Here is a 23113-nt window from a genome sequence, read left to right as displayed (position 1 = left end):
AGGGGTACCCGTCAGGGATGCCCCTTGTCTCTGTTGCTTTTTGCACTCGCCTTGGAACCATTGGCTGCTTGGCTTCGGTGGGAGCCTTCGCTCAAGGGGATTCGCTGGTCTCCGGACTTTGAGGACCGCGTTTCGCTTTACGCGGACGACATTCTTTTATATCTCACCTCCCCGCGTAAATCTCTGACGGTTTTGTTTGACGTTCTCACTTCCTTTGGTGCCAACTCGGGCCTCGTTATTAACTGGGCCAAGTCCTGCGTGTATGTTCTCTCGGGTGTTCTGCCCCCATTGCCGAGCAGACTTCCTATCCAGGTGGTCCAGTCTGGCTTCAAGTATTTAGGGATTTTTATTACGTTGGACTCTTCGCTCCGATTTGAGCGTAATCTCCTCCCCCCGTTGCTTCGATTGCGACTGGACGTGGCCCGCTGGCGTAAGCTTCCTTTGTCTCCTCTGGGCCGGGCGGCCCTGTTTAAAATGATGTCCTTGCCGCGGTTCCTCTACGCGCTCCAGAACTACTATGACACTATCCCCAAGACCTATTTCCGAGAGATTGAGAGTCTTCAAAGGCAATTGATTTGGGACGGGCGTCCACGTATTGCCCTCGCGAAACTTACCATCCCTTGGTACGACGGGGGCATGGCGCTCCCCGATATCAAGCGATATTATTGGGCATCCCAGCTGTCTGCTATTAATCACGTGATGTTCTCACCGGGTCGTAATCCTGCATTTGAGATGGATAGACTCCAGCTGCCGGGTGGGGACTTTAATAGAGCGCTTTATTCCCGCTCAGCCGGGCGCCATCTTGTGGGCCCGTCCAGGAGTGCAGTGACTGTGTGGCGAGCCGCGAATGTGAGTTTGGGATGGGAGGATCGAATGACGCTGGCGACGCCGCTTTATGCCTCTGAACGTTTGGGGTGTCTCTGGTCTACTAAGGGCTTCGACCGCTGGGATATGATTGGTATAAGTAAGGTGGGTGATGTATGTTCGAAAGGTAGTGTGAAGTCGTTCCAGGCCCTCCAGGAGGAATATGGTTTGAATGGTAGGGAATTTTTTCGTTATCTGCAGGTCCGACACGCCCTCGCCTCAGTCTTGACTCCTGATGAGGCCCTTCCCGAGTCTTCCCCCCTCGAAGTTCGTGTCCTTGATGGGCACCTGCCTGATAGCACTATTTCCCTGATCTATAAGAAGCTGATCAATAATCGGGCGGACTTATTGGTCCGACTTCGGGAGGCTTGGGTTGGCGATGGTTTGGAACTGGACGACGAGGATTGGCAGTCGGCACTCTCTTCTCCCAAGGAGGTAGCCATTCATGCCCGTCTCCGTTTGGTCCAACTTAAAATACTTCATCGAGTGTATGTCACTGGTCCGCGTCTGGTAACGATGGGCTTTTCCTTGGATGGGTTATGTAAGCGTGGTTGTGGGTCAAGTGCTACTTTTTTACACATTCTTTGGGAGTGCCCGGTTGTGGTGGCTTACTGGACTGCTGTGCTTGAGGTGATGGCTACTGTGACTGGTGTTGCCCTGCGGCCGGAGCCTCGACGATGTCTGCTGAATGTGTGGGAGCCCACTGACTACTCTGTGGCTCAGACCAGGTGGGCTACCTTGGGTTACATGGTTGCGAAACGTGATATTGCGCAACTCTGGGGCGCATCCAGGCCCCCTGAGGTCTCGAAATGGGAGGACAACATGGACTGGTCCATGTTTCGGGAGAAGACTGTTTATGTGGCCAGGGGCAGACCCAGGGCGTGGACGAAGATTTGGGGCCAGTGGAATGAATATCGTGGGGATATTTGTACACCTCCCCTTGTAGGCACTACTGATGTTGTCCTATCTCCCTAGGCGAGCGTTCCCAGAACCCTTTCATACTGTATTTTTGAATTTCCGATTCTCCCCGCTGCTTCCCCCCCCCCCGAACTTGTTGGAGCCTTAGGGCTCTTGGTGGGTTCTCCTGATTGTAGACCATCCCCTCCGTCCTTTGGGCTGACCTTGATTACCGCGCATTCGCCTTTCTAGTGTTTGTTTTTCTTTTTGTATAAATAAAATTCAATACGCTCTGTGCCAGGTTGGGAGTAATGCTTTGTGCTGGATTTGTGCCTGACTACGGGTGTGCACTTCTGATTTCTGCCTTGTGCCTTATTATTAGCGGCCAGCCCGTGAGGTTGTAGGCCCATTCTTGTATTTTTCTATGCTTGCTCAAATAAAGGTTTTTGAACAAAAAAAACAACAACAAAAAAGTGTTTCCTTTTTATTTATGTTATCAGCCTCATGGAAGTGAAATAGAACAGCGCAACACAACAATCGATGGACAGAATGCAGAACAATGTCATACATTAACCCCAGTACAAAGATCTGGGCCTGAATCCGTTTTTTTGCTCACCATGCCATTCCAGTTTGGACCTAGTCATATACAAATGGGTCCAAACTGCGGTGGCGAAATGAGCTAAAAAGAAAGATGATGGACTGAACTCAGATCTGTGCCTAGGAGGGTGGGGGCCCTAGTGTCCGAAAGGTTTCAGCACTCCGTCCATCATCTCCTTGTGTCTGTTATGGCTGAGAGCAGAAGCCTTGAACTGCTAAATAGACCACTGTATCCATACATTCCAGTAGACCGGATTCAGGCCGTCTCTTGTCTGAAATTGCCTCTTCAATAGATGTAAATGGAGGAAATGCTTTCTCCCAAGTATATTTTTTAAATAACCCACTTTCCTCTTCTAAAATGTTGGCATGTATTTGTATGCATTTAATTTAACTATTCTCTGTGTCACATCAGCTGCTCATGCCATGTGCCATGGCTGCCAGCAACCCACATAGGAAATGTCTGACATTCTGGTTTGAATTTTATCTCAACCTCAACACAGTTACGACCAACATCGGACGAGGGCAGCCTGTAGTAGGTAAAGTAGTGAATGTATAAATACGTGCTTTACCAAATAGCTTTGCTAGAAAATTATTCCATAACCGAATGTGATTCAATAGACTTTCAGCTGTGGGTATCCTAAAAAACATAACTACTATGGATCGCTGTCTTAACCTTAAGCGAAAATCCACTGAAGACATCAATAATGGGCCATCATGCTCAAAACAAAGGGAGTTAAGTGAAAAGAAAAGGAAGTTTTGCAAGTACAATGGTGAATATTTATCATTGGGTTTCACGTGTTCAGAACATGAACAGCAACCACAATGCGTGCTATGCTATGAAATTTTGTCAAATGATGTCAAATGAGACCATGAAACCTTCAAAAGTACAAAGACACTTGGAAAATAAGCATAAAGAACATGCGACTAAATCCATACAATTCAAGAATAAAGAGCAAGAGCTCATAAAAAGTAGAAAAATAATTAAGAAAACTGCAACAGGATCTGTTAATGAAAATGCTCTGAAAGCTTCATATGAAGTGTCCATGCTCATAGCAAAAGCTGGAAAAACGCATACAATTGCTGAAGAACTAATAGTACCTGCTGCTAAAGCCATGGTGACAGCAATGGTTGGAGAAAAAGCAGCAAAATATTTACATTTGGTGCCATTATCTAACACTGTAAAAAAGCGAATTGACAATTTCAGACAACGTGAAGGAACAGTTGATCGAAAGAATTTGTAAAAGTCTGCATTATAGCCTACAAGTATATGACAGTACGGACATAGCAAATAAATCTCATCTCCTGTGTTACATTAGATACGATTTTATGAGGAACATTTGTGAAGATTTACTGTTCTGCTGCTATTTGATACATACCACTGCTGAAAAGGTCTTCAGCAGTTTCAATGACTTTCTGACATCAAATGGAATTCAGTGGTCCAAATGCATAGGAATCAGCTCAGATGGGGCACGTGCCATGTCTGGGAGACTAACTGGACTTGTAGCACGAATAAGGGAAATTAACCCTTCAGTTGTATGGCATCATTGTTGCATTCAACGAGAAGCATTAGCCACCAAGAAGATACCAGAGGAATTAAATAAGGTCTTGAATGAATCAGTGAAAATTGTAAATTTTATCAAAGCTAGGTCACTAAATTCAAGGCTTTTTGAGCAGCTTGGTCAGTCCATGCATAGTGATCCTCATCAGCTTTTGCTGCATACAGAAGCCAGATGTCTGTCATGTGGTAGAGTTTTGTCTCGGCTTTTTAGGTCTCGCTACGAGCGGAGCGAGAATTCAAGTAGCCAAAATCCTCGTCAAACCAAGGGCTTTCTGCTGCGGTTTTCTTGAAGTTCACGTGAATCACGTGAGCAAACAAGCACGCGCATTCACGCAGCACAGCACATCAAAGGGCCTCTCCTCCCCTAATTATTCATGGCCGGCCGCAGGCCGGCCGTACTTTCAGTTTCCCGGCCGCTCTGCATTTATCAGGTACGTGTTGTTTTTTTTTCACTTTGTCTCCGTGCGTGCGTTCCCCCACCACTCGTGTTGTTCTCTCCCTTGTCTTATGTCTCCCCAGCGTGTGTGATCTTGTTTGGGGAGTTATTTATTCATTTTCTTGAACTCCTCTGTTTCTTTTTAGAAGTTCCCTTAATCTTTCTTCTGTGTCTCCGTGGGCTCTGATCCTTCCCGATGACCCCGCCTGCTCGCCACGTCACTTGCCCACGTGCATCTTTCCACCTATGCACGGGGCTTTCTGATTGGCTTAATTCCGCGAATCAAGAGTTCCTTTAAATGCCCCCCCCCCCCCCTTCCGGGATATCCTCCTAGCGGCCTTCCTCGCGGAAATTGCTGGTCGCCCTGCCTCGCTCTCGGTACGGACATTGGTAAGTAATGAGAGAGCCCTTTAGACGCTTTACTCTTGTTTTTCCTTTACGTTCTCAGACTGGATGCCTGTGAGCACCCGTTCCTGGAGGATTCCAACTAAGCCTCCCCTAGCTTGAAACGCCTTCATTGCATTTACGAGACTTTCCGTGATGGCGACCTAGTGCATCTTCTTTATTCTGCATTTTTCTTTGCCTGTCATTTCTCTTTAGTTGTCTGCCCTTTAGGTTTATAATCCTAGGGTTTTCTTTATTTTGTCCTAGCGACCGGTATTGCTTGAAGCTGAGCTCCTCATTGATTAGGACTACCCCTTGTACCCGACTTTCTTGATCCTCCGGTGACCTTTGAATTTAACACTTCCTGTAATTGACATGTCCCGCATCCCGTTTTTATGGTAAGACGCGTTAGATATAGAAGACGTCGGGGGCTTTGAATTTGCCAGTACTTTCATTCCGTTCAACCCCATTTTTTACTTCCTATAGATATTCTGCACTGTCGCTTGTTGTGATTCGCTATATGGACAGTATATAGCTTCCTTTGTCCAGGTATGCACATGTTCTCTAGATGACCAGCTCAGTGGGTTTTGTCTACACGTACCCGTGTTCTTGCACCTACTCCAACCGGCCAACACTTTCTGCCGTGAGCTTGCTTACCTCAGTGAGAGCACAGATTATTTTTGTTTGTTTTGAGCACATCCTTTTTCCTAGTCCTGTATCTTTGGTGGTTTGTCTGACCCTTGAATTAAACATTCTTTCACTGTTCTGGGTCTCCTCCGTTATTGTCTATGTAAGCTGTTTGCACATTCCTAATTACGGAGTATGAAACCCAATTTCTGACTACCACTGTAGAAACATACGTGCAGCATCTTCAGCCTATTGCCTTTTAGTTATTAGTCCTTTGCATTCATTATCTTGTAATTTTGCTTTTGCTATCGCGGTATACACTTGAAAATAATGGCATTTTGTGCTCAAGTAGCATGGGTTTTGAAAACACAAATTTTGTGCATTTCCAGTGATGTTAGTACAATGTTCAAATCGGAGTAACATATGGAAGTTTTCCTGTGTTTCAAAACTGCTGTTGGTGAAAAAAAATTACTATACGTGTCTCTTTTCCAATAGAAAGGATGGTCTGAATTAAAACTGAGGTCTATCTCCAGAGATTGTAGAGGCTTTTTTCCAGAATCATTGGTGCTACAAAGAACAAGCACTGGCGTTGCCAATAGGTCTGGACCTATTGGTTTTGTAAATGACAAAGCCCTTTATGTTTTTAAAATGAAAACAAAAATAAAAGGCATTGTTATTTGCAATTGTAATAGCTCCAACTTTCCTACTGCGAGACCTATTGGCAACGCCAGTGCTTGTTGAATTAAGAGATGAAATCAGAATTTGTCACTGAACTGGAATCTCCATTTGCACTTGAGCGCTTACATGACTATACTTGGTTAGCTATGCTGGCATATATGGCAGACATCTTCACACATTAAAATGCACTCAATTTGAGTATGCAAGGAGTAGGTATCACAAGTTTTAATATTGAAGACAAGATTGAGGCAATGATAAAATAAGTTAGACTTATGGGCTCATTGCTTAACACAAAGAAATGTTGATTCTTTTCAGAACCTGAAGACATTCTTTAAATCTGCTGATGATGAATTATAGAACAAAGTCTTCGAAATTTTTATCCAGCATCTCCAAAATATGCGGTGTAGTTTGTCAGTACTTTCCACTTCCGGATGAAAGCAAAAACTGGATTAAAGATCCTTTTAATGTAGATATTGACAATTTAATGGGGCTGACAGCATCTGAAGAAAACGGTTTGAATGAAATCTCTACAGATAGTGCACTTAAACTTCAATTCAAGAAAAAGTCTGACAAATTTTGGGCTGTAAGTACGAACAGATTATCCTGAATTATCGTACAAGGCACTTAAGGTTTTACTTCCTTTCCCCATCACATATTTATGTGATAAGGCTTCTCATATCTGATGTACCGTAAAAATAAGTACAGAAATAGTTTGCAAAATGTAGAATCTGACCCAAGGATTCAACTTTCCGAAATAAAACCAAACAATGAAAAGTTAGTCGCTGAGATGCAGCACCATCCTTCCCATTAAAATGTTTATTTTCGCACATTTTTCAATATAAAATAATAAAAAGTTTAGTAATCCAAGTATTTGTTTGATGTGTACTTTGTGTATATTTTGCAAATTACTGTTTTAATTTTTTGAAATTTAAATTGTAAAAATTGCTTGGGGGTCCCCAGCCTCCAGTAGTGATTCAGTGGGGGTCCTCCGGAGTGAAAAGTTTGGGAACCACTGTTATAGTTTTACACGCCACCTTCCCAAACAGTTTTCCCTCCTCCTCTGGTCTTTTCAGCAGACATGTCTCATCTCATTTCCTTGGAGGTTCAAAGTCTTCTCCAAAAACAGGTCATTCATATCGCCCCTCTAGATCCTTCAGGTTTTCTCAGTTCCATTTTCCTTGTCCGAAAGAAAAAGAAAATGCGCCCCGTCATAAATCTAAAATGGTTCAACCAATTTGTGGTGTATCCCACTTCAAAATGGAAACTCATTCATTTGCGAGATACTCTTCGCCCAAACGATTGGATGGTCAGGTTAGACTTGCAAGACGCATATCTTACCATTCCTATTCACGCTTCTCACTCAAAGTTCCTTCAATTCCAATAGTTAGGCGTAACCTACCGTTTTTGCTCCCTTCAATTTGGCCTATCGTCAGCACCATGGTGTCTTATCTAAAATCCCTCGGGATCAGGATGATCATTTACCTAGAAGACATTCTGCTCATTAACACAGACATACAGAATCTTTTGTCAGATTTGAACACCTCTCAGTCTCTGCTTCTAGAACTGGGTTTCCTTCTTAATATCGAAAAATCTATGCTCATTCCTTCCCACAGCATCGAATTTCTGGGCTTTCTCGTGGATTCTTCCACGGGTCTCTTCCTCAGTTGAAAGTCTCGACCATAAAGTCAGAAATCTCTCACTTCCTTCAGACCTCTCTGATCTCCCTCCGATCGCTCGCATAGTCGGCCTACTCTCTGCTTCCATCCAGGCCATCTTTCCAGGGCCCCTTCATTATCGTGCCCTTCAAAGTCTAAAGAACCGGCATCTTCACCAAGGTTTGGCCTACTCCGAACTCATCGCTTTCTATCAGGAGTCTCGTGTAGAACTCAAATGGTGGATCGACCATTTAGATGCTTGGAACGGGCGAACTATCTTCGCATCGGCCCCAGATCTTGTATTGGAATCTGGTGCAAGCCTGTCAGGTTTAGGCGCCCATTGTGGTCCAATATCGACTGGCAGTACATGGTCTTGCGAGGAGTCGAAATTGCACATCAAATGTTTAGAGATGCTGGCAGGCTCCTTTGCAATCCAAAGCCTCACGAAGAACACAGTTCGCCGTTCCATTCTCCTTCGTATGGACAATGTTTGAGGTCCGCTACATAAACCACCAAGGTGGCACCAAGTCCAAACCTCTAGCAGAGCTAGCAAAGAGTCTTTGGGAGTATTGTCTGACAAAAACTATCGCTCAAAGCAGAGTATCTTCCTGGAGATCTCAACTCCATAGCAGATTGGCATTCTCGCTATCTTCGAGATTCCAGTGATTGGAAGCTTCTTCCATAAGTCTTCCGATCTCTTTCTCAAAAGTGGGGCCCTTTTCATGTCGATCTTTTTGCTTCTCGCCTCAACGCCCAATTGCCTTGTTTCTAGTTGGCGGCCGGACCCTCTGGCACTAGCAAAGGATGCTTTTCTCCAGGACTGGTCACTTCATTTCAATTATGCTTTTCCTCCTTTCCTCATGACAAACCAACAGGGTACCTTCACAGGTTTGTCGCCAATCGACATCCCTGGTCATAGTAGTTCCCTTCTGGCAATCACAGATTTGATGTCCATCTCTTCTAGAGAGGACGGTGGACTTCCCAGTACTAATCCCCGTTTGCAACGATCTGCTTCTGAATCCCATGGGTCATCTTCAGTCTCATCCTGGACAACTCCTTGGTTCTGTCGGCTTGGAAAGTCTCCTGTCTGTCCCTCCTGACAACCTCATTTCTCAAGAATCTTCTCTCTATCAGCAAAGCCTGGGCCCTGGGTACCTCCAAAGCCTACAGGTCTGCTTGGTTTTTCTGACCAAGCTGGTGTCTGGAAAGACTCATCGATCCCTTTTCAGCCCCTCTGAATGGTGTGGTTAATTTCTTGGCTTCCGAGGCCAGTGCAGGTAAGTCATATTGAACGGTCAATTTCTATAGATCAGCCATTTCCCTTAACCATTGCCCTATCGATGGCAAGCCGGTCGGAGCCCATCCTCATTTGCCGTCTTCTTCGATTTTCCAAACCTCCGTTAGCAAAGTATTCTAATTTATGGGATGTTCATTTGGTTCTGAAGTTATTTTCCGATTGGCCAGACAACTCTGCTCTCTCTGAAAATGCTCTCTGCTAAACTTACCGTGTTACTTTGTCTTGTTTCCATTAAATGTGTTTCAGATGTTAAAGCACTGGATGTTTCCTCTCTGCAGTTTTCTCCTACTGGTGTATTGTTTCAAGTTAATAAACATACTAAGACAAATCTAAACTCTGTTTTTTATCCTTATTTCACTTCCCATTCTAAGCTATGTGTAGGTCAGTGCCTCAAGGTATACGAGCAAAGAACCTCTGTTCTCAGAACATCCTCTCATCCCCAACTTCTCATTTCCTTCCGCAAACCGCATCTTCCTGTTTCCTCTGCTACTCTGGCCCGTTGGGTCATGTCCCTTGTGGGCATTGACGTTTCTGTTTTGGGGACCCATTCCACCAGGAGAGCCATGGCCTCCAAAGCTTTTTGGGCAGGCTCTCGCTTGGATGACATTCTGAGCTCTGCAGATTGGTCTAACGACAATGTATACGGAATGTTTTATTGTAAACCGGTTGTTTCTGCTGTTGCTTTGGTTATTGATATGCTTTGAACAAGCATAATAGGAGCCTCCGGTCTTGCCATAAAATGTAGATTATGACGGAAAGCCTTAATTTTTATTAAAGACAAGGAGGGGAGTATTATCCCACCTCAAAACTTCTAATTTGTGTTTTATCCCTCCCTACAGCGGCTCCAGCTTTGCCTCCCGCATCTTCGTGATGGGATTCATATTCTGCAAGAGGGTCCTTCTCCTCTTCGTGACGCCTCTTTTTCCTGTTTGGCTTCCTCCACATGGATTCCTGCTGCTCGAGTGACTTGGTTGGATTTTGGTCACAAGTTTTTTTCCTGGACTTTGGCCTTTTGTATTGTGTTATCTATGGTTCTGCTATTTATTGACTATCTGAGCTGCTCACCAGCAAAAAGAGGACTGTTTGCAGTCAGTTATGACAATATACCCGATACTACGACACGATTGGTATAATGTTGTGATTGTGTGTGTTCCCATTGGCCAGCCGTTTGCTCGGCCCTCTGGGAACTGTAGTTTTAGTACTTATCTGGGCTGCTATTGGAATAAAGGCAAGATAAGAAAGAATAATACTCGCCTCCGTGTCATAATCTACTAGGAAAATCTGCATTCTTTCTAGTTCCAAAACAAATATAAATGATGCAATAATGGTAAACAGGCACCCTACTACCATAGGTGCCTAAAACATGGTGGTATTAAATACCTTCACGTAAACATAAGAAAACTTAGTACCCAAGCACTCACAAAGAAGCCCAAATTAAGTAAATTGAGTTATATAAACTGGCTTGTCTTAAATGATGCAGGTTCCAATGAAGGACAGGATTCAGCAATATTTATTGTTCCGTAGCATACATTTCACATAAAGACAGCCAACTTGTGTTTCGCCAGTGAGGTGACTTCTTCAGGACTAAAATGTAATTCGACTGACAGTAAATAAACATCCAACGTAGTCCATAAAGTAGTCAGGTCAGTTGGTAAAACTTCCGTAAGTTCGACGGAAGCACTGGCTTGTGAGTTCCGGGACGTTAAGAAGATACGCGGTCGAAATTTGTTTTGCTCCGGAAACTTATCAAGGTTACCAATACTCAGGATGTCTAAGGACTTATGTTGAAAAATTAAGAAAGGGACATATGCAGACCTGACAAAGGTTTCTTTGAATTGGACTTTTTGGACTCCGTCAAGTGATTTAACATATTTCGGCACAAACCTTTTAGACATCCTTCCTATACGTTGGAAATCATTAATTGGACTTACGGAAGTTTGACAGACTGCCCTGTTTACTTTGGATGTTTATTTACGGTCATTCTAATTACATTTAAGCCCTGACGAAGTCACCTCACTGTGACGAAATACGTGTTGGCTGTTTTTATGTGGAATATATACTACGGAACAATAAATCTTGCAGAATCCTGTCCTTCATTGGAACCTGCATTGTTTTAGACAAGCCAGTTTATATAACTCAGTTTACTTAATTTGGACTTCTGAGTGCTTGGGTACTAAGTTTTCTTATGTTACCTTTTATTTGAAGTAACATTTACAACTAGTTCCCAAATATCCACATATGCTTCCATTACATCCAACAGTGACCAGCTTCAGGCCAAAAAAAGGCAAATGTTGCAAAAGCATCGATATTGTGCAGCAACATTTATGATTGGAATAGCTAGTAAAAACGCTGTCGCTACAAAAGTGGTATAAAAAAATACCAGTAGTGTTCACTAAAAGGAATAACATCGTCAAGATGTAAAATCATCATCATTCTTAACTCAATGTAAACCCTAACATGTAGAAGAAATACCAGTCTACATCTACTATTTTTAATTATAGAACCGGTAAAGAAAGCACTCAATTACCCATCAATGTTGAATATTGATGCTTCTGAAAGATTATACCATCAAAAAAAGTAAGCACATAACATAACAGAAGTTAAGGTGCCATCAGCAATGGTAATCCAGAGGTTCATGCTATGTGAAGTGAACAATGAAAGCAAAACTGACAAAGATTTTCAGTTTAGCACAGTGAAAACTAAAAATGATTCTTCACACCACATCCCATAAGTATATCACATTGAGCTATCAGACTACCCTCCACCCAAAGTGAGACCAGGAGCTCGACATGGAAATGAAGTGATGAAAGAGGTGCCTGAACAAACAGAAGTGGAAACGAATGGTAGAGACAGGGATTGAAATCACTCGCTCACTCTTTGTTCTCACCAGTATAGTTCTCTTCCTCATTTCTCGTCATCAATTTAGGTAAGATACAAGGCAATATATATACAGGAGTAAATAAAATGAAAATGAGAGATGTGTTCTCTGAGGGTGAATAAATCTTCCTTACGATCAACCTCCGGCATCAGTGCCTCTTTTCTAGACAACCCAATCTGCCGGAAGTGATGTGAGTAACCGGATCAAGGGCCCGTCCTCCCTTTCATCCACAGCACAGTAGCTGCTAAAAGGGCTATGCTTATGTAAGCTTGAACAGGTATCAAACTAGTACAAAGGGCCTATGGTTTAGGCCAGATCATTGCGGATGCCTTTACAGGTGCCAGAACACAGCCATACCAAGTTCAGGATAATACAACACCGTTGTTTTTGTAAGCCTTATTTGAGAGGCTAACAAAGAAACACTAGACTCACTATTGAGCTCTATTATTAACCAGTAGTTTGCTAACAGTTTAACTAGTGGTAAACCTACGTGCAACTAACGCTTACTCCAATGCCGGGTTGGCAAGCCTAGAATGCGTGCATTTGAAACCCAAATATTACTAAATAAAAGCACAATTTAAAAAGTTAGGGACATAAGATATCTTGATGGAATTGAATTTTCAGATCAAGAACCTCCTACACATGTGACTACTGGCAACCAACCAAAATAAATCTAAGATGGCACTCTCAAAGTCACACAGATTAAGCAACGCTTAGGTGTCTTTACAAAAGATACACATAACTATGTCAACACCATTGGGCAACCCTCACTACGGCTACAGGTATTGCCACGACATAGAAAAGAGTATCAGTTGCTTGCCCCTTCCTACTTTCGGGAAGAGTGTCACCTTGTAAACAGAAGGGTTAGTGAGCCCCAGGGAACGTCTCTAGAGTATGGAATGTTTCCAATTTTTTCCAGACACTTCTGAGTACAGTCCTGACAAATGCCATGATATCCGGATCCCTCAAATGTGAGGCTTATATTAGTTCAGAGTGATGCCATTAGCTGTACATGGGACCCCAACTGCATTTGAACGATCGATGGATCGTCTATTAACCCCTTCGGCGCTGATGACAAAGCCAGCTCGTCATGGGCGTTACCTGCGCTACGCGCATGACGAGCTGGCTTTGTCACGTAACGCGGGATTTTTAAAAAATCCAGCGAGCAGCAGGAAAACCCGCTAGCGCGCATGCGGTTAAAGTCACCTCAAATGTACACTGGAGCTTACTTAGCTAACATCACGGTTTACAGTCTATCTTCGTCAGAACATTTCAATCATCTGTCTCCTATGAGTGTCCCTTTGAAATCCAATGACTGCGCATCGAATCTAGGATATTTACAAGAAAAAAAAACAAGTCAGCTAACTGGACCACATATTCTGAGCAGTGATCTGGTAAGCCTTAAACCAACCAACTAAAATGCAATCAATCTAACAGGCCCCAACGTCTCATAGCATTAGCTATGTTTAGTTTATTGATTCATTCAAATCTTACAATGTTAGAAAAAAATCAAACGTCATGACAGATCAGTTTAGCTATGTACAAGCCTTTGATCACGTGGTTGGGTAAGGTTGACTATTAAAAGCTTACTAAGGCCACAAAGCAAACCTTAAACTACTATCAACCTGACATAAATTCCAAGTACAGGAGTTCGAGTATTATTGTCTCAAGTACACAATCGATTTGAAAGAGCCACTGTGCACATCAGTTGTAATTATTTGCACATTTCAATGTGCATCATTTCCCTTGTAACTGTGGGATTTAGGAGTGTTTTTTGTGTCTAAAGTGCTAATGTTGCATTTAGGGCCTGATCTGAGGCGAAGTAATATTTTGCCATAGAAATTGAATTCCTAGTATTAAAATGGGTCATAAGTGAAGAATTCCTGTTACAACACCCTTTCATGTTAGCAAATAACAAGGTCTATCCCCCATCGCCACACTGCAAACCACTTTATTTAACCCAGATGCTGTAAATGTCCAATTCTTCACTATCCGAGGTACTCGAATTTAAGTACCATGCCAATATAGCCAACAGGTGAAAGGCTTCTTTTACTAAGGATGCTGTGTGAGAGTTATGGGGCACCACATAGTGACGAAAACCCCGTTGTTACACACATGCCATTGAGGAATACAGTCAATCAGAAGTCAATCATATCTTTGCTTCGGGAAAGTGGGGAATCTGGGAATATTCCTTCTCTATGGACAAAAAACCACTCTGATCTTCTACGCGTTGGGTGTCAGTGGGGTGTTTGTATGTGCTATGGTGTATTTTACCTCAAGTATGACTATGTACTCTCCATTAAGATGCTTACCCTTCCTAAAAGTGGAAGGTACAATGGGAGAAAAGATGGCAGCTGCAGGCAGACCACAAAATTCCAGGTCTGATTGGCAACAGTGATGTAAAAAGTCTGAAAACAAATGTATTGTTAGTTTTTGATCATGCTATTTATTAGCTAAATAATCCCCAACATGTTCCAATCAACTCCAGTCTCCGTCACAGTTTTAAGGTGACTCAATCATCTGGAACCGACATCACTTTGAAAAACTGGATACAAAGAAAAGACAACATTGGGCCTTTGCTACTGACTGTCAACAGATGAAAAAGGAAGGCTCTTAATAGTGTATTTCTGAAATTCCCGAAACGGGTGTGTCCTCTTTGGTCAAGACAAAAATCATTGCTGTAATACAAATATGAGTCTTTACCTCGTTCTGTCATTATCGGTGTGACTAGTTATGTGTTCATGCATACTTCACAATCACAGGGGTCTCCTTCATATGGGCCACTATGTTTACGGAACAAATTTGCAAGCCTTCGTATGTGACGGAGCACAGAATAACTTCCATTGTGGCAGCCGATGGAACTCGCTACTGAAAAAACCTGGCGCGGACCCAGCAGATTTGTCCAATTTCCGTCCCATTTCACTCCTACCCTTCTTGTCCAAAATAATCGAGGCACATGTCACCCAATGCCTCTCCAAATTTATCGAGTCATCTAGCTACTTGGAATCCAACCAGGCAGGCTTTCGGCCTACCTTCTCAACGGAGGCTGTTATTTTGGCTGTCCTTGACACTCTGAGGAGGAACGCCGACACAGGGACCCCAGGCCCTCATTCTCCTGGACCTATCGGCTGCGTTCGACACGGTGGACCATAACATCTTGCTCCACCGTGTCGAACAGGCCGGCATCCAAGGCCTCGCGTTGAGCTGGATACAATCATTCTTGTCCGGAAGATCACAGGCCGTCCGGCAGGGCCCCTACACAGCGCCCAAAACCCCCACGACATGCGGTGTTCCCCAAGGCTCTTCCCGGTCACCCTTATTGTTTAACCTTTACCTCCGGCCCCTTCTTCACTCTCTCCACAACTGGGACATCACAGTATATAACTATGCCGAAGACTTGCAGATCATCTTCCCCCTCAACTCTCAAAACGCGGTAGCCAACTTCCATGCCGCCATGGTTCACATACAGGAATGGATGAACGTCAACCATTTGAAATTGAACCCTGGGAAAACAGAGCTCCTCCTCCCGGGCTCCAGTCCCTCTGCCTGGGGGGCGCATTTCTGGCCCACGGAACTTGGCACCCCACCAACTCCCGCGAACACTGTAAAGAGCCTGGGCGTGACCATCGACGCCGAACTCTCCCTCCGATCTCAAGTCGGTTCTGTGGTTTCATCCTGCTCCTTCCAACTCCGCAAGATCCGAAAAATCAGTCACCTACTCACCCCTGCTGCTCTAATCCAAGTGATTGTTTCCCTAGTGCTCTCCCGCTTGGACTTCTCCAACTCCCTCTACCACGGCCTTCCCAAAACACTTCTTCACCGCCTACAGGTAGTCCAAAACCAAGCAGCCCGCCTCATTCACAAATCCCCCAAATGGCAACACGGCCTTCCCAAAACACTTCTTCACCGCCTACAGGTAGTCCAAAACCAAGCAGCCCGCCTCATTCACAAATCCCCCAAATGGCAATCGGCCAAACCACTGCTGCACAAATTACACTGGCTGCCTATAGAGCAGAGAGCGGCCTTCAAGGTGGGCTGCCTCACGTTCAGAGCACTTCATGGCACCAGCACCGCCTTCATAACCTCACTCATCCACCCTTATCGCCCTACTCGCGACCTATGTCCTTCCCACCTTCAAAAGCTTGTCGTGCCCAAAACACGAACCAACAAATTCGGTGGACGAAGGTTTGCCTTCCTGGTCCCAAAACTCTGGAATCCCCTCCCTCTGACCATTAAATCCAGCAGCTCCCTCCTTCATTTTAGGAAGCAGCTCAAAACCTTCCTCTTCCCTCCACCCTGCTAACATTGAAAATGTCCCAGTCTGCATCTCACCTCTGTCCTACAGCGCCAGGAAACTCATGGTGTCAGTGTGCTCTATAAATGTCAACTAATAATAATAATAATAACTCATGGTGATAACTGAACGCAACAATTAAGGAACTTGTATCATCTTTAGTTCAATAATTTGCAAATATATATTGCATCGCGTTTCCTAAACTACTGATGAAAATAGTTTTCTACACCACAGCTTCATCATGTCAAAATGAAGTAAAGACAAATAAGTGTGTAAAAGACGTTTGCATTAAATAACTTGTGCAGAAACACTCAAGCCCGTACAGTACATAAGTTGAATGTGTTAAGTGTTTCTCCTTGACAATGTACTCACCATGACCCCGTAGACAGACAGAGGTCGAAAGGGCTCGCTTGCCAACCAAACTAAGTGCCCGAGAAGCCAGCATTCTAAAACAAGAAAACAGGGGTTAGCCTTTTATAGAATCAGACGAGCACTGCTAATACCGTTATTTCAGCAAAACCTTCAATGTTTACCCATCTCTAGCGCCAAAGTTTACATACGCTTGAAGAACAAGGGCCGATAAGGCCGTTTTATTAAACAAGTATTAGCTTGATAATTAAGGTAAAATTACTACAATGGGACAGCGTACAGCGAACTACATGCAAAATATTAAACAAACTGCATAGAAAGTAACCGTATTTGGATAAAGTCATGTTCACAAAGACACATTGCTTTCTCCCGTTACGGAAGAATTGCCAAAACAAAATACCTGCAACCTAGCAAACGTCCTCCTTGGAATGACCTTATATTGTCGATTTGCCCTTTGCTCCCCGTTGTTAGGATTGCCATCGAGTGAAGAAGAAAAAAATCAGCCTAATTGTGCTAAGCCGATTTTAAATTAAAGCATACGTTTAGGCTAGAATACTTTAAGACGTGATAAATATGCGCTGGGCTTATGAATGGGTGAGCTTACGTCACTAAGATATAGCTACACAGATCAGTACCCACGACTCATCCAAGTTTATGATTTTTATAAATGGCAGATTTCAAAAGCAGCAGTGTACTTGTAAAGCGGCTGGGCTAAAGTGTGTTACGGTAGGTGTGAAAAACCAATTTAAAAGAAAGTCGATTCATTACAAGCAGGAGTCACGTAGAAATGTCCATTATTCTACAACTCATTCTACAAACTTAGCACAAACCGTGCATCCAAATGCTCTACAAGCAGTAGTATAACATTTCATTGACTGGTACCACTAAGATTTCTAAAAAAAAAAAAGTGTTTAAAACTTTTTGGACACAAGCTCCATCTTTCGAGGAGGAACTAGTCTATAGACTTGAATGCAGACAAACGCCAGAGGTATTTTTAACGAAAACGAGACAGTAACTTATATGGGAAATTCACGGCATCGTTGTTTATTTTTTTCTCATAAGTGTAAAAGCTCCGTTCACTTCAGTATATTTCAGTAACTGTTATGGCCATCACTTCAAGGTGTAATCATGCACTCCCGATGAACCTGCTACTTAAAAACGATCTAAAAAACTGAATAAATCCATGACCATCTCAAACACTGCGAAATCTTCTGTGGTTGGCTCCAGAAAACCGTTCATACTCTATTGACGTCTAAACCGTTAATATTTCAAAGTCTTGCTCATTTCAACCTTTCAAAAAAACAGTGATATCACCTTCAATATATTTATTTTCCTGTCTATTCGGTTTCAAAGGAATACTCTTGGTCGGGTCAGTACTCAGTTCTGAGAAGTTGTAGGCTATGGCTAATCGCCACTAGACCACGGTACGTTGTTGTTGCTCAGTCCGGTGGAGGCTAGAAGTCGGTAGGTACTTAGCTCCTCTCTAGTTCAGCGAGGTGATGTAAGAAAAGAAGAAGTGAACCGGGTCCTATTGGCACGCCCTGCTTACGTCAATTGAACGGTCAGGGGGTCTCAGACGCATCTATGCAGGGAGTCTGCTCAAATTACAAGCGACACATGAATCTGGGTTTGCGATAATCTGGTCACACTCGAGTCTCCAATTCAATCTGTAGGTGAATCAGTAATCCAAGCCGGCCTGATCGATTTCACGGGTGCCGTTCTACTCCTAAAAGGATAATGTAGGGCAGCTTTAGCCTCTTCCAAGGTTAACGCACCTAAAGCTACCCTGTTCATAGCACGAGCGAGAATAAATCACCCGGGTAGACGCATGCCCTTGAAGTCACACTACATCTTTGGGAATACCAATACAGAATGAGCACACCGCCTCCATGTTCAAGGTCACAGTAGCAGGCATCCGGTAATCCTCTGGTTTACTGGACCATCTTGGGCACCTCTGAAACAACCAGAATGGCCTCAGTAGAGCGAGAAGGCACCGCCATCCTACCTGCTGCCGCCGTCAGCCCGCACAGTTTAGCAAACCGGAAGGACGGGGAGAAAGAGAGGGCAAAGGCAGGAACCACCGAGGCGGTGACAACTCTGCCGCAGGAGAAGGTCGGAAGCGCGCGTGGCATGCTGGGATAGCGGAGGACCTTTAGCCCTGACACTGTGAAAGAAAAACTACTGTAACAGACACTCGGTTGACTTTGTTAAATAAACACTACAGCTGCTGGTGTTCACACATATATCTCCATTATAATGTATCCAAAAGTACTTCATTTTAAGTAACATAGCTATTTGTCAAAACCCACGTATTACTAATCTATATATATATATATATTTTTTTTAAATAAGGGCATTTTAAAGCATTGTATTACTACAAGTGCAGACAGATATTACTTGCTTACTTGCATCTAGACTCGCTCCTTATTTGTACGAAAATAAACATTTCCTCTTTTGCATAAAATATATTTTCTTATCACAACCACATATTACTGCTTTTATGTCGCATTTTAGTGGGGCACTTAATTTAAACATATATTTACTTCCGCGCAGTTCTGGTAAAGGCTAGACTACTGGTAACACTATTTCGCTTGCTGTTGCCGTATTTGGCGTTGGTGATCATTGACCTTTTCCCGAATCTGCCTCTTTCAAGATGGCTACCGCGTTACCTTTTGGATGATATTACTTGTGCTCTATTTTTTTATAATACGTACGGCTGTCGTGAAGATACATGTTTTTCCCCGTTTACGACAAGAGTGTTTTGCGGCCGTTCTTCCCTTCAGTGCAGTGCCAGTGCAGTGCCGGTGAGGGGGAGGGAAGTTGGCACCAGATACAGACCCAGGCCTAGTGTAGTTCGTTACGGTGGCATCGTGAAAGGGGTGTACGTTCATAGGGTGGTTTGTGAGTGCCTCTCCTGACCAGTAGGGTTTATTACTCAGCCCTAAGGGGGTGTCGCGCGGGGAATTTAAAGTGACCAGAGATACTACCCAGTGACAGCCCTCCATGGTCAGGTGGCTCCATCTACGCCCAAAGAGACTCGTTACGGGTAAGGGGAGAATGTTCTAGCAAGACGTCTGAAGTAGTAGATCTAAGACTGGCACGGCTCTCAGGTGCAGGTCACCAGAGCCCATTTTCCGGTGATGTTGTAGTGCCTACCTAAGCCGACCCACTGGCTGCGCTGTGAATTCCGTCAAAAGGACTGCTAGGCAGCCCGTGACAAAGGAACCCGGCCCAGCACTGAAATCTATACTGTCGGGTGTTTGTCCCCGCTCTGAAGTGCAGCCTCTTTCGGCTTCTCCCTTTGTCAGTCTCAGAACCCTGACGTTGTCCCTTATAGACACTTTTGTTTCCGTTCTAAGTGCCAACGTTTCCCCAAATCCCTGGGATCGTGTATTATAGAGAATGACCGTGTTTAAACTTACCACCCAGGCCTACTGTAAAATAGTGTTGCATGGAGCCAAGTACCCACACTCCGCTGTGAATGGCATTCTGGTGGCAGAGAAACACAAGCGCAAAGAGGGCCAACATGTACTATTTGTGGACTGCATCCCCCTTTTCCATGGCACCATTGCCCTGGCACCAATGCTTGAAGTTGCCTTAACTTTGGTACGTATCATGAGATATTTTATATTGCTTACTTTTTATATGATTTACTGGACTTAATTGGTAGACGTAGTCTCCTGATCAGTGTTTACAGTTTTTGTTCCACAGTTTTTTCCACACACTCTTTACCATTACCCATGAAACGCACAACTTAGCTTTATTCTAAAAATCCACAGATCACCACTTCCACTGCGACAAGGAATTCCAACTCTTTAGTGACCCTTAGGGAAAATGCCCCTATACAAGAACTCCCCATGCTGATAAGAGCAACCGTAGCACAACGCTGGATGCAAATTAAGCAACCAACCAACCAATCAATCAATCAATCATGGTACTTGTAAAGCGCGCTACATACCCGTACTTGTAAAGCGCGCTACATACCTGAGGGTCTCAAGGCGCTGGGGGGGGGGTCTTCTGAAGGCGAGTAGGTCTTGGGTCTGGCGTAGGTGGTTTGGGAGGGTGTTCCAGGTTTTAGCGGCGAGGTAAGAGAAGGATCTGCCACCGGCGGTCGTGCGTTGGATGCGGGGGACATGGGCGAGGCTGGCGGAGCGGAGCTTGCGGGTGGGGGTGTATTGTATTGTATTGTATTGTAAGGGGAATTTATAAAGCGCGCTGACACCATGGGTTTCCTGGCGCTGGCAGACTACTGGGGGACTGGGAGGGTTTAGCCAGATTGAGGGAAGAGCCAAGTTTTTAGGGATTTACGGAAAAGGGTAAGGGAATTGGAGGTTTTGAGAGAGAGGGGGAAGAAATTCCAAAGTTTGGGGGCCAGAAATGCAAATCTCCGGCCTCTGGATCTGCAGAGTTTGACAGGGGGAGTGAGTAAGAGGTGCAGATGAGAGGATCTCAGGTTCCGAGAGGGGCTGTAAGTCCTGATGAGAGATTTCAAAAAGACAGGACAGGAACCAGATAAGGATTTAAAGGTGAGGCAGCCGATCTTAAAGGCTGCCCTCGAGATGACAGGGAGCCAGTGCAGTTTTAGAAGGAGGGGTTTGGCGGATTGCCATTTCGGAATCCCAAAGGCCAATCTCGCCGCTTGATTCTGAACGAATTGTAGTCTGCAGAGAGATGTTTTGGGCAGACCATGATAGATAGCATTCAAAAATCTAAGCGGGAGAGGACAAGGGCCATGATTACTTGCAGGAGAGCTTCAGGAGTGAGGAGATAAGCCACCTTCCTGATCCTGCGCAGCTGGAACATGCAGGAGGAGACAACTGTCCCCACCTGGGGCCCGAGGGAGAGACCGGAGTCAATAGTGATCCCTAGGCTTTTTACCGAGGCCACAGGGGTGGGGGGAAGGCCGAGTTCTGCCGGCCAAAAATGCGGACCCCAGTGGGTAGAGCTCTTACCAGGGAGAAGAAGCTCCGTCTTTCCGGGATTCAGCTTAAGCTGATTTTGGCACATCCACGATAGGATGTGGGACATAACTGCCTGAAAGTTGGGAATAGCAGATGGGGAATCAAGAGGGAAGATGAGTTGGGGGTGGAGAAGCTGAGTCTGCTGTTCAGGTAGGCTGGTCCGGCGTTGTGGAGTGCTTTGTGTGTGTGGGTGAGGAGCTTGAAGGTGATCCTCTTGTCGATGGGGAGCCAGTGTAGGTCTCTCAGGAGGAGGGTGATGTGGCTGCGGCGGGGGGCGTTGACGATCAGTCGGGCGGAGGCGTTTTGAATGCGTTGTAGTCGCCGTTGGTGTTTGGCTGGGATTCCTGCATAGAGTGCGTTGCCGTAGTCCAGTCTGCTGCTGACGAGGGCCTGTGTCACTGTTCTTCTTGTTTCGGTCGGGATCCATTTGTAGATCTGGAGGAGCAAGCGCAGGGTGTTGTAGCAGGAGGAGGAGACGGCGTTGACTTGCTTGGACATGGAGAGGGAGGAGTCGAGGATGAATCCTAGGTTGCGTGCGTGGTCGGTTGGTGTCGGTGCTGTCCCTAGAGCGGTCGGCCACCAGGAGTCGTCCCAGGCTGAGGGGGTGGGTCCGAGGATGAGGACCTCCGTCTTGTCCGAGTTCAGTTTCAGACGGCTGCTCATCATCCAGTCGGCGATGGCCTTCATGCCCTCGTGAATGTTGGTTTTGGCGGTGTGGGGGTCCTTGGTGAGGGAGAGGATGAGCTGGGTGTCGTCGGCGTAGGAGATGATGTTGAGGTTGTGGTGGCGGGCCACTTGTGCGAGGGGGGCCATGTAGATGTTGAACAGTGTCGGGCTGAGGGATGAGCCCTGGGGGACGCGGCAGATGATGTTGGTGGCTTCTGACCGGAAAGGTGGGAGGCGGACGCTCTGGGTTCTGCCGAAGAGGAAGGACGTGGTCCAGTCAAGGGCCTTCTCTTGGATTCCAGCTTTTTGGAGGCATGTCTTTAGGGTGCGGTTGCAGACCGTGTCGAATGCGGCTGACAAGTCCAGGAGGATGAGGGCTGATGTTTCGGCGTTGTCCAGTTGGCGTCTGATGTCGTCTGTGGCGGCGATGAGGGCTGTCTCAGTGCTGTGGTTTCGTCTGAATCCGGATTGGGACGGGTCCAGGATGTTGTTGTCTTCGAGGTGGCAGGTCAGTTGAATGTTACTTGGAGGTAGAGATCATGCAGTACTAACACCACTCCATGTCTAACTTGATAGCAACCCTATGTAAGAAATTACAGAGACCCCCCCCTTCATGCAGTTCCAAACGCCTAGCAAAGAACTCTAGGATCCCAGAAACGGAAGTTTCTTCGCCTAGATCTAGTGAACTTATCCTACGGACCAGTGCAGTATATGTTAGGAAATGAAACAATGGGACTGGGGACACAGAATCATGGGGAGAAGTGTTAAAGGCATAGGACCTAGCCATAGCAGAGTAGCAACTTCGAACACTAAGAGCCTTGTCATAAAGCTTTGGAAACAGCTATTACTCTGGCATTATGATCTATGATCAGTAGTTAACATTGCAGACCCTAATCCCAAAATCAGAAATAAAAATCCTCGCCTACATCATCAAACTGATAGACCAGAGCAC

General features: G+C 45.0%; 2 protein-coding genes across 4 annotated transcripts in view; one reads left to right on the top strand and one right to left on the bottom strand.

Moving 5' to 3' along the window:
• Positions 1–18650, bottom strand: part of COX4I1 (cytochrome c oxidase subunit 4I1) — a 39315-nt gene extending 20665 nt beyond the window's left edge. The window contains exons 1-2 of one of the 3 annotated variants that reach the window (XM_078671036.1): positions 18540–18650; positions 16538–16611 (exon numbers count right to left, since the gene is read on the bottom strand). In XM_078671036.1, coding sequence (XP_078527162.1) covers positions 16538–16610 — 73 coding nt within the window. In that variant the 5' untranslated portion in view covers position 16611; positions 18540–18650. Of the gene's footprint in view, positions 1–16537; positions 16612–16934 lie in introns of all 3 variants that reach the window. The other 2 variants (XM_078671035.1, XM_078671037.1) reach the window with 2 other exon arrangements.
• Positions 18651–19166: 516 nt separating this feature from the next.
• The window catches only part of EMC8 (ER membrane protein complex subunit 8), a 109881-nt gene continuing 105934 nt past the window's right edge, over positions 19167–23113 (top strand). Inside the window, exon 1 of the mRNA XM_078670328.1 lies at positions 19167–20140. Within this exon, the coding sequence (XP_078526454.1) occupies positions 19937–20140 (204 nt within the window). The 5' untranslated portion in view covers positions 19167–19936. The remainder of the gene's footprint in view (positions 20141–23113) is intronic.

The sequence above is a fragment of the Lissotriton helveticus genome, chromosome 12, assembly GCF_964261635.1.
Source record: "Lissotriton helveticus chromosome 12, aLisHel1.1, whole genome shotgun sequence".
Taxonomy (NCBI): Eukaryota; Metazoa; Chordata; class Amphibia; order Caudata; family Salamandridae; genus Lissotriton; species Lissotriton helveticus.
The sequence above is the reverse complement of the archived record's forward strand: the minus strand, read 5'-3'. Positions and strand labels throughout refer to the sequence as shown.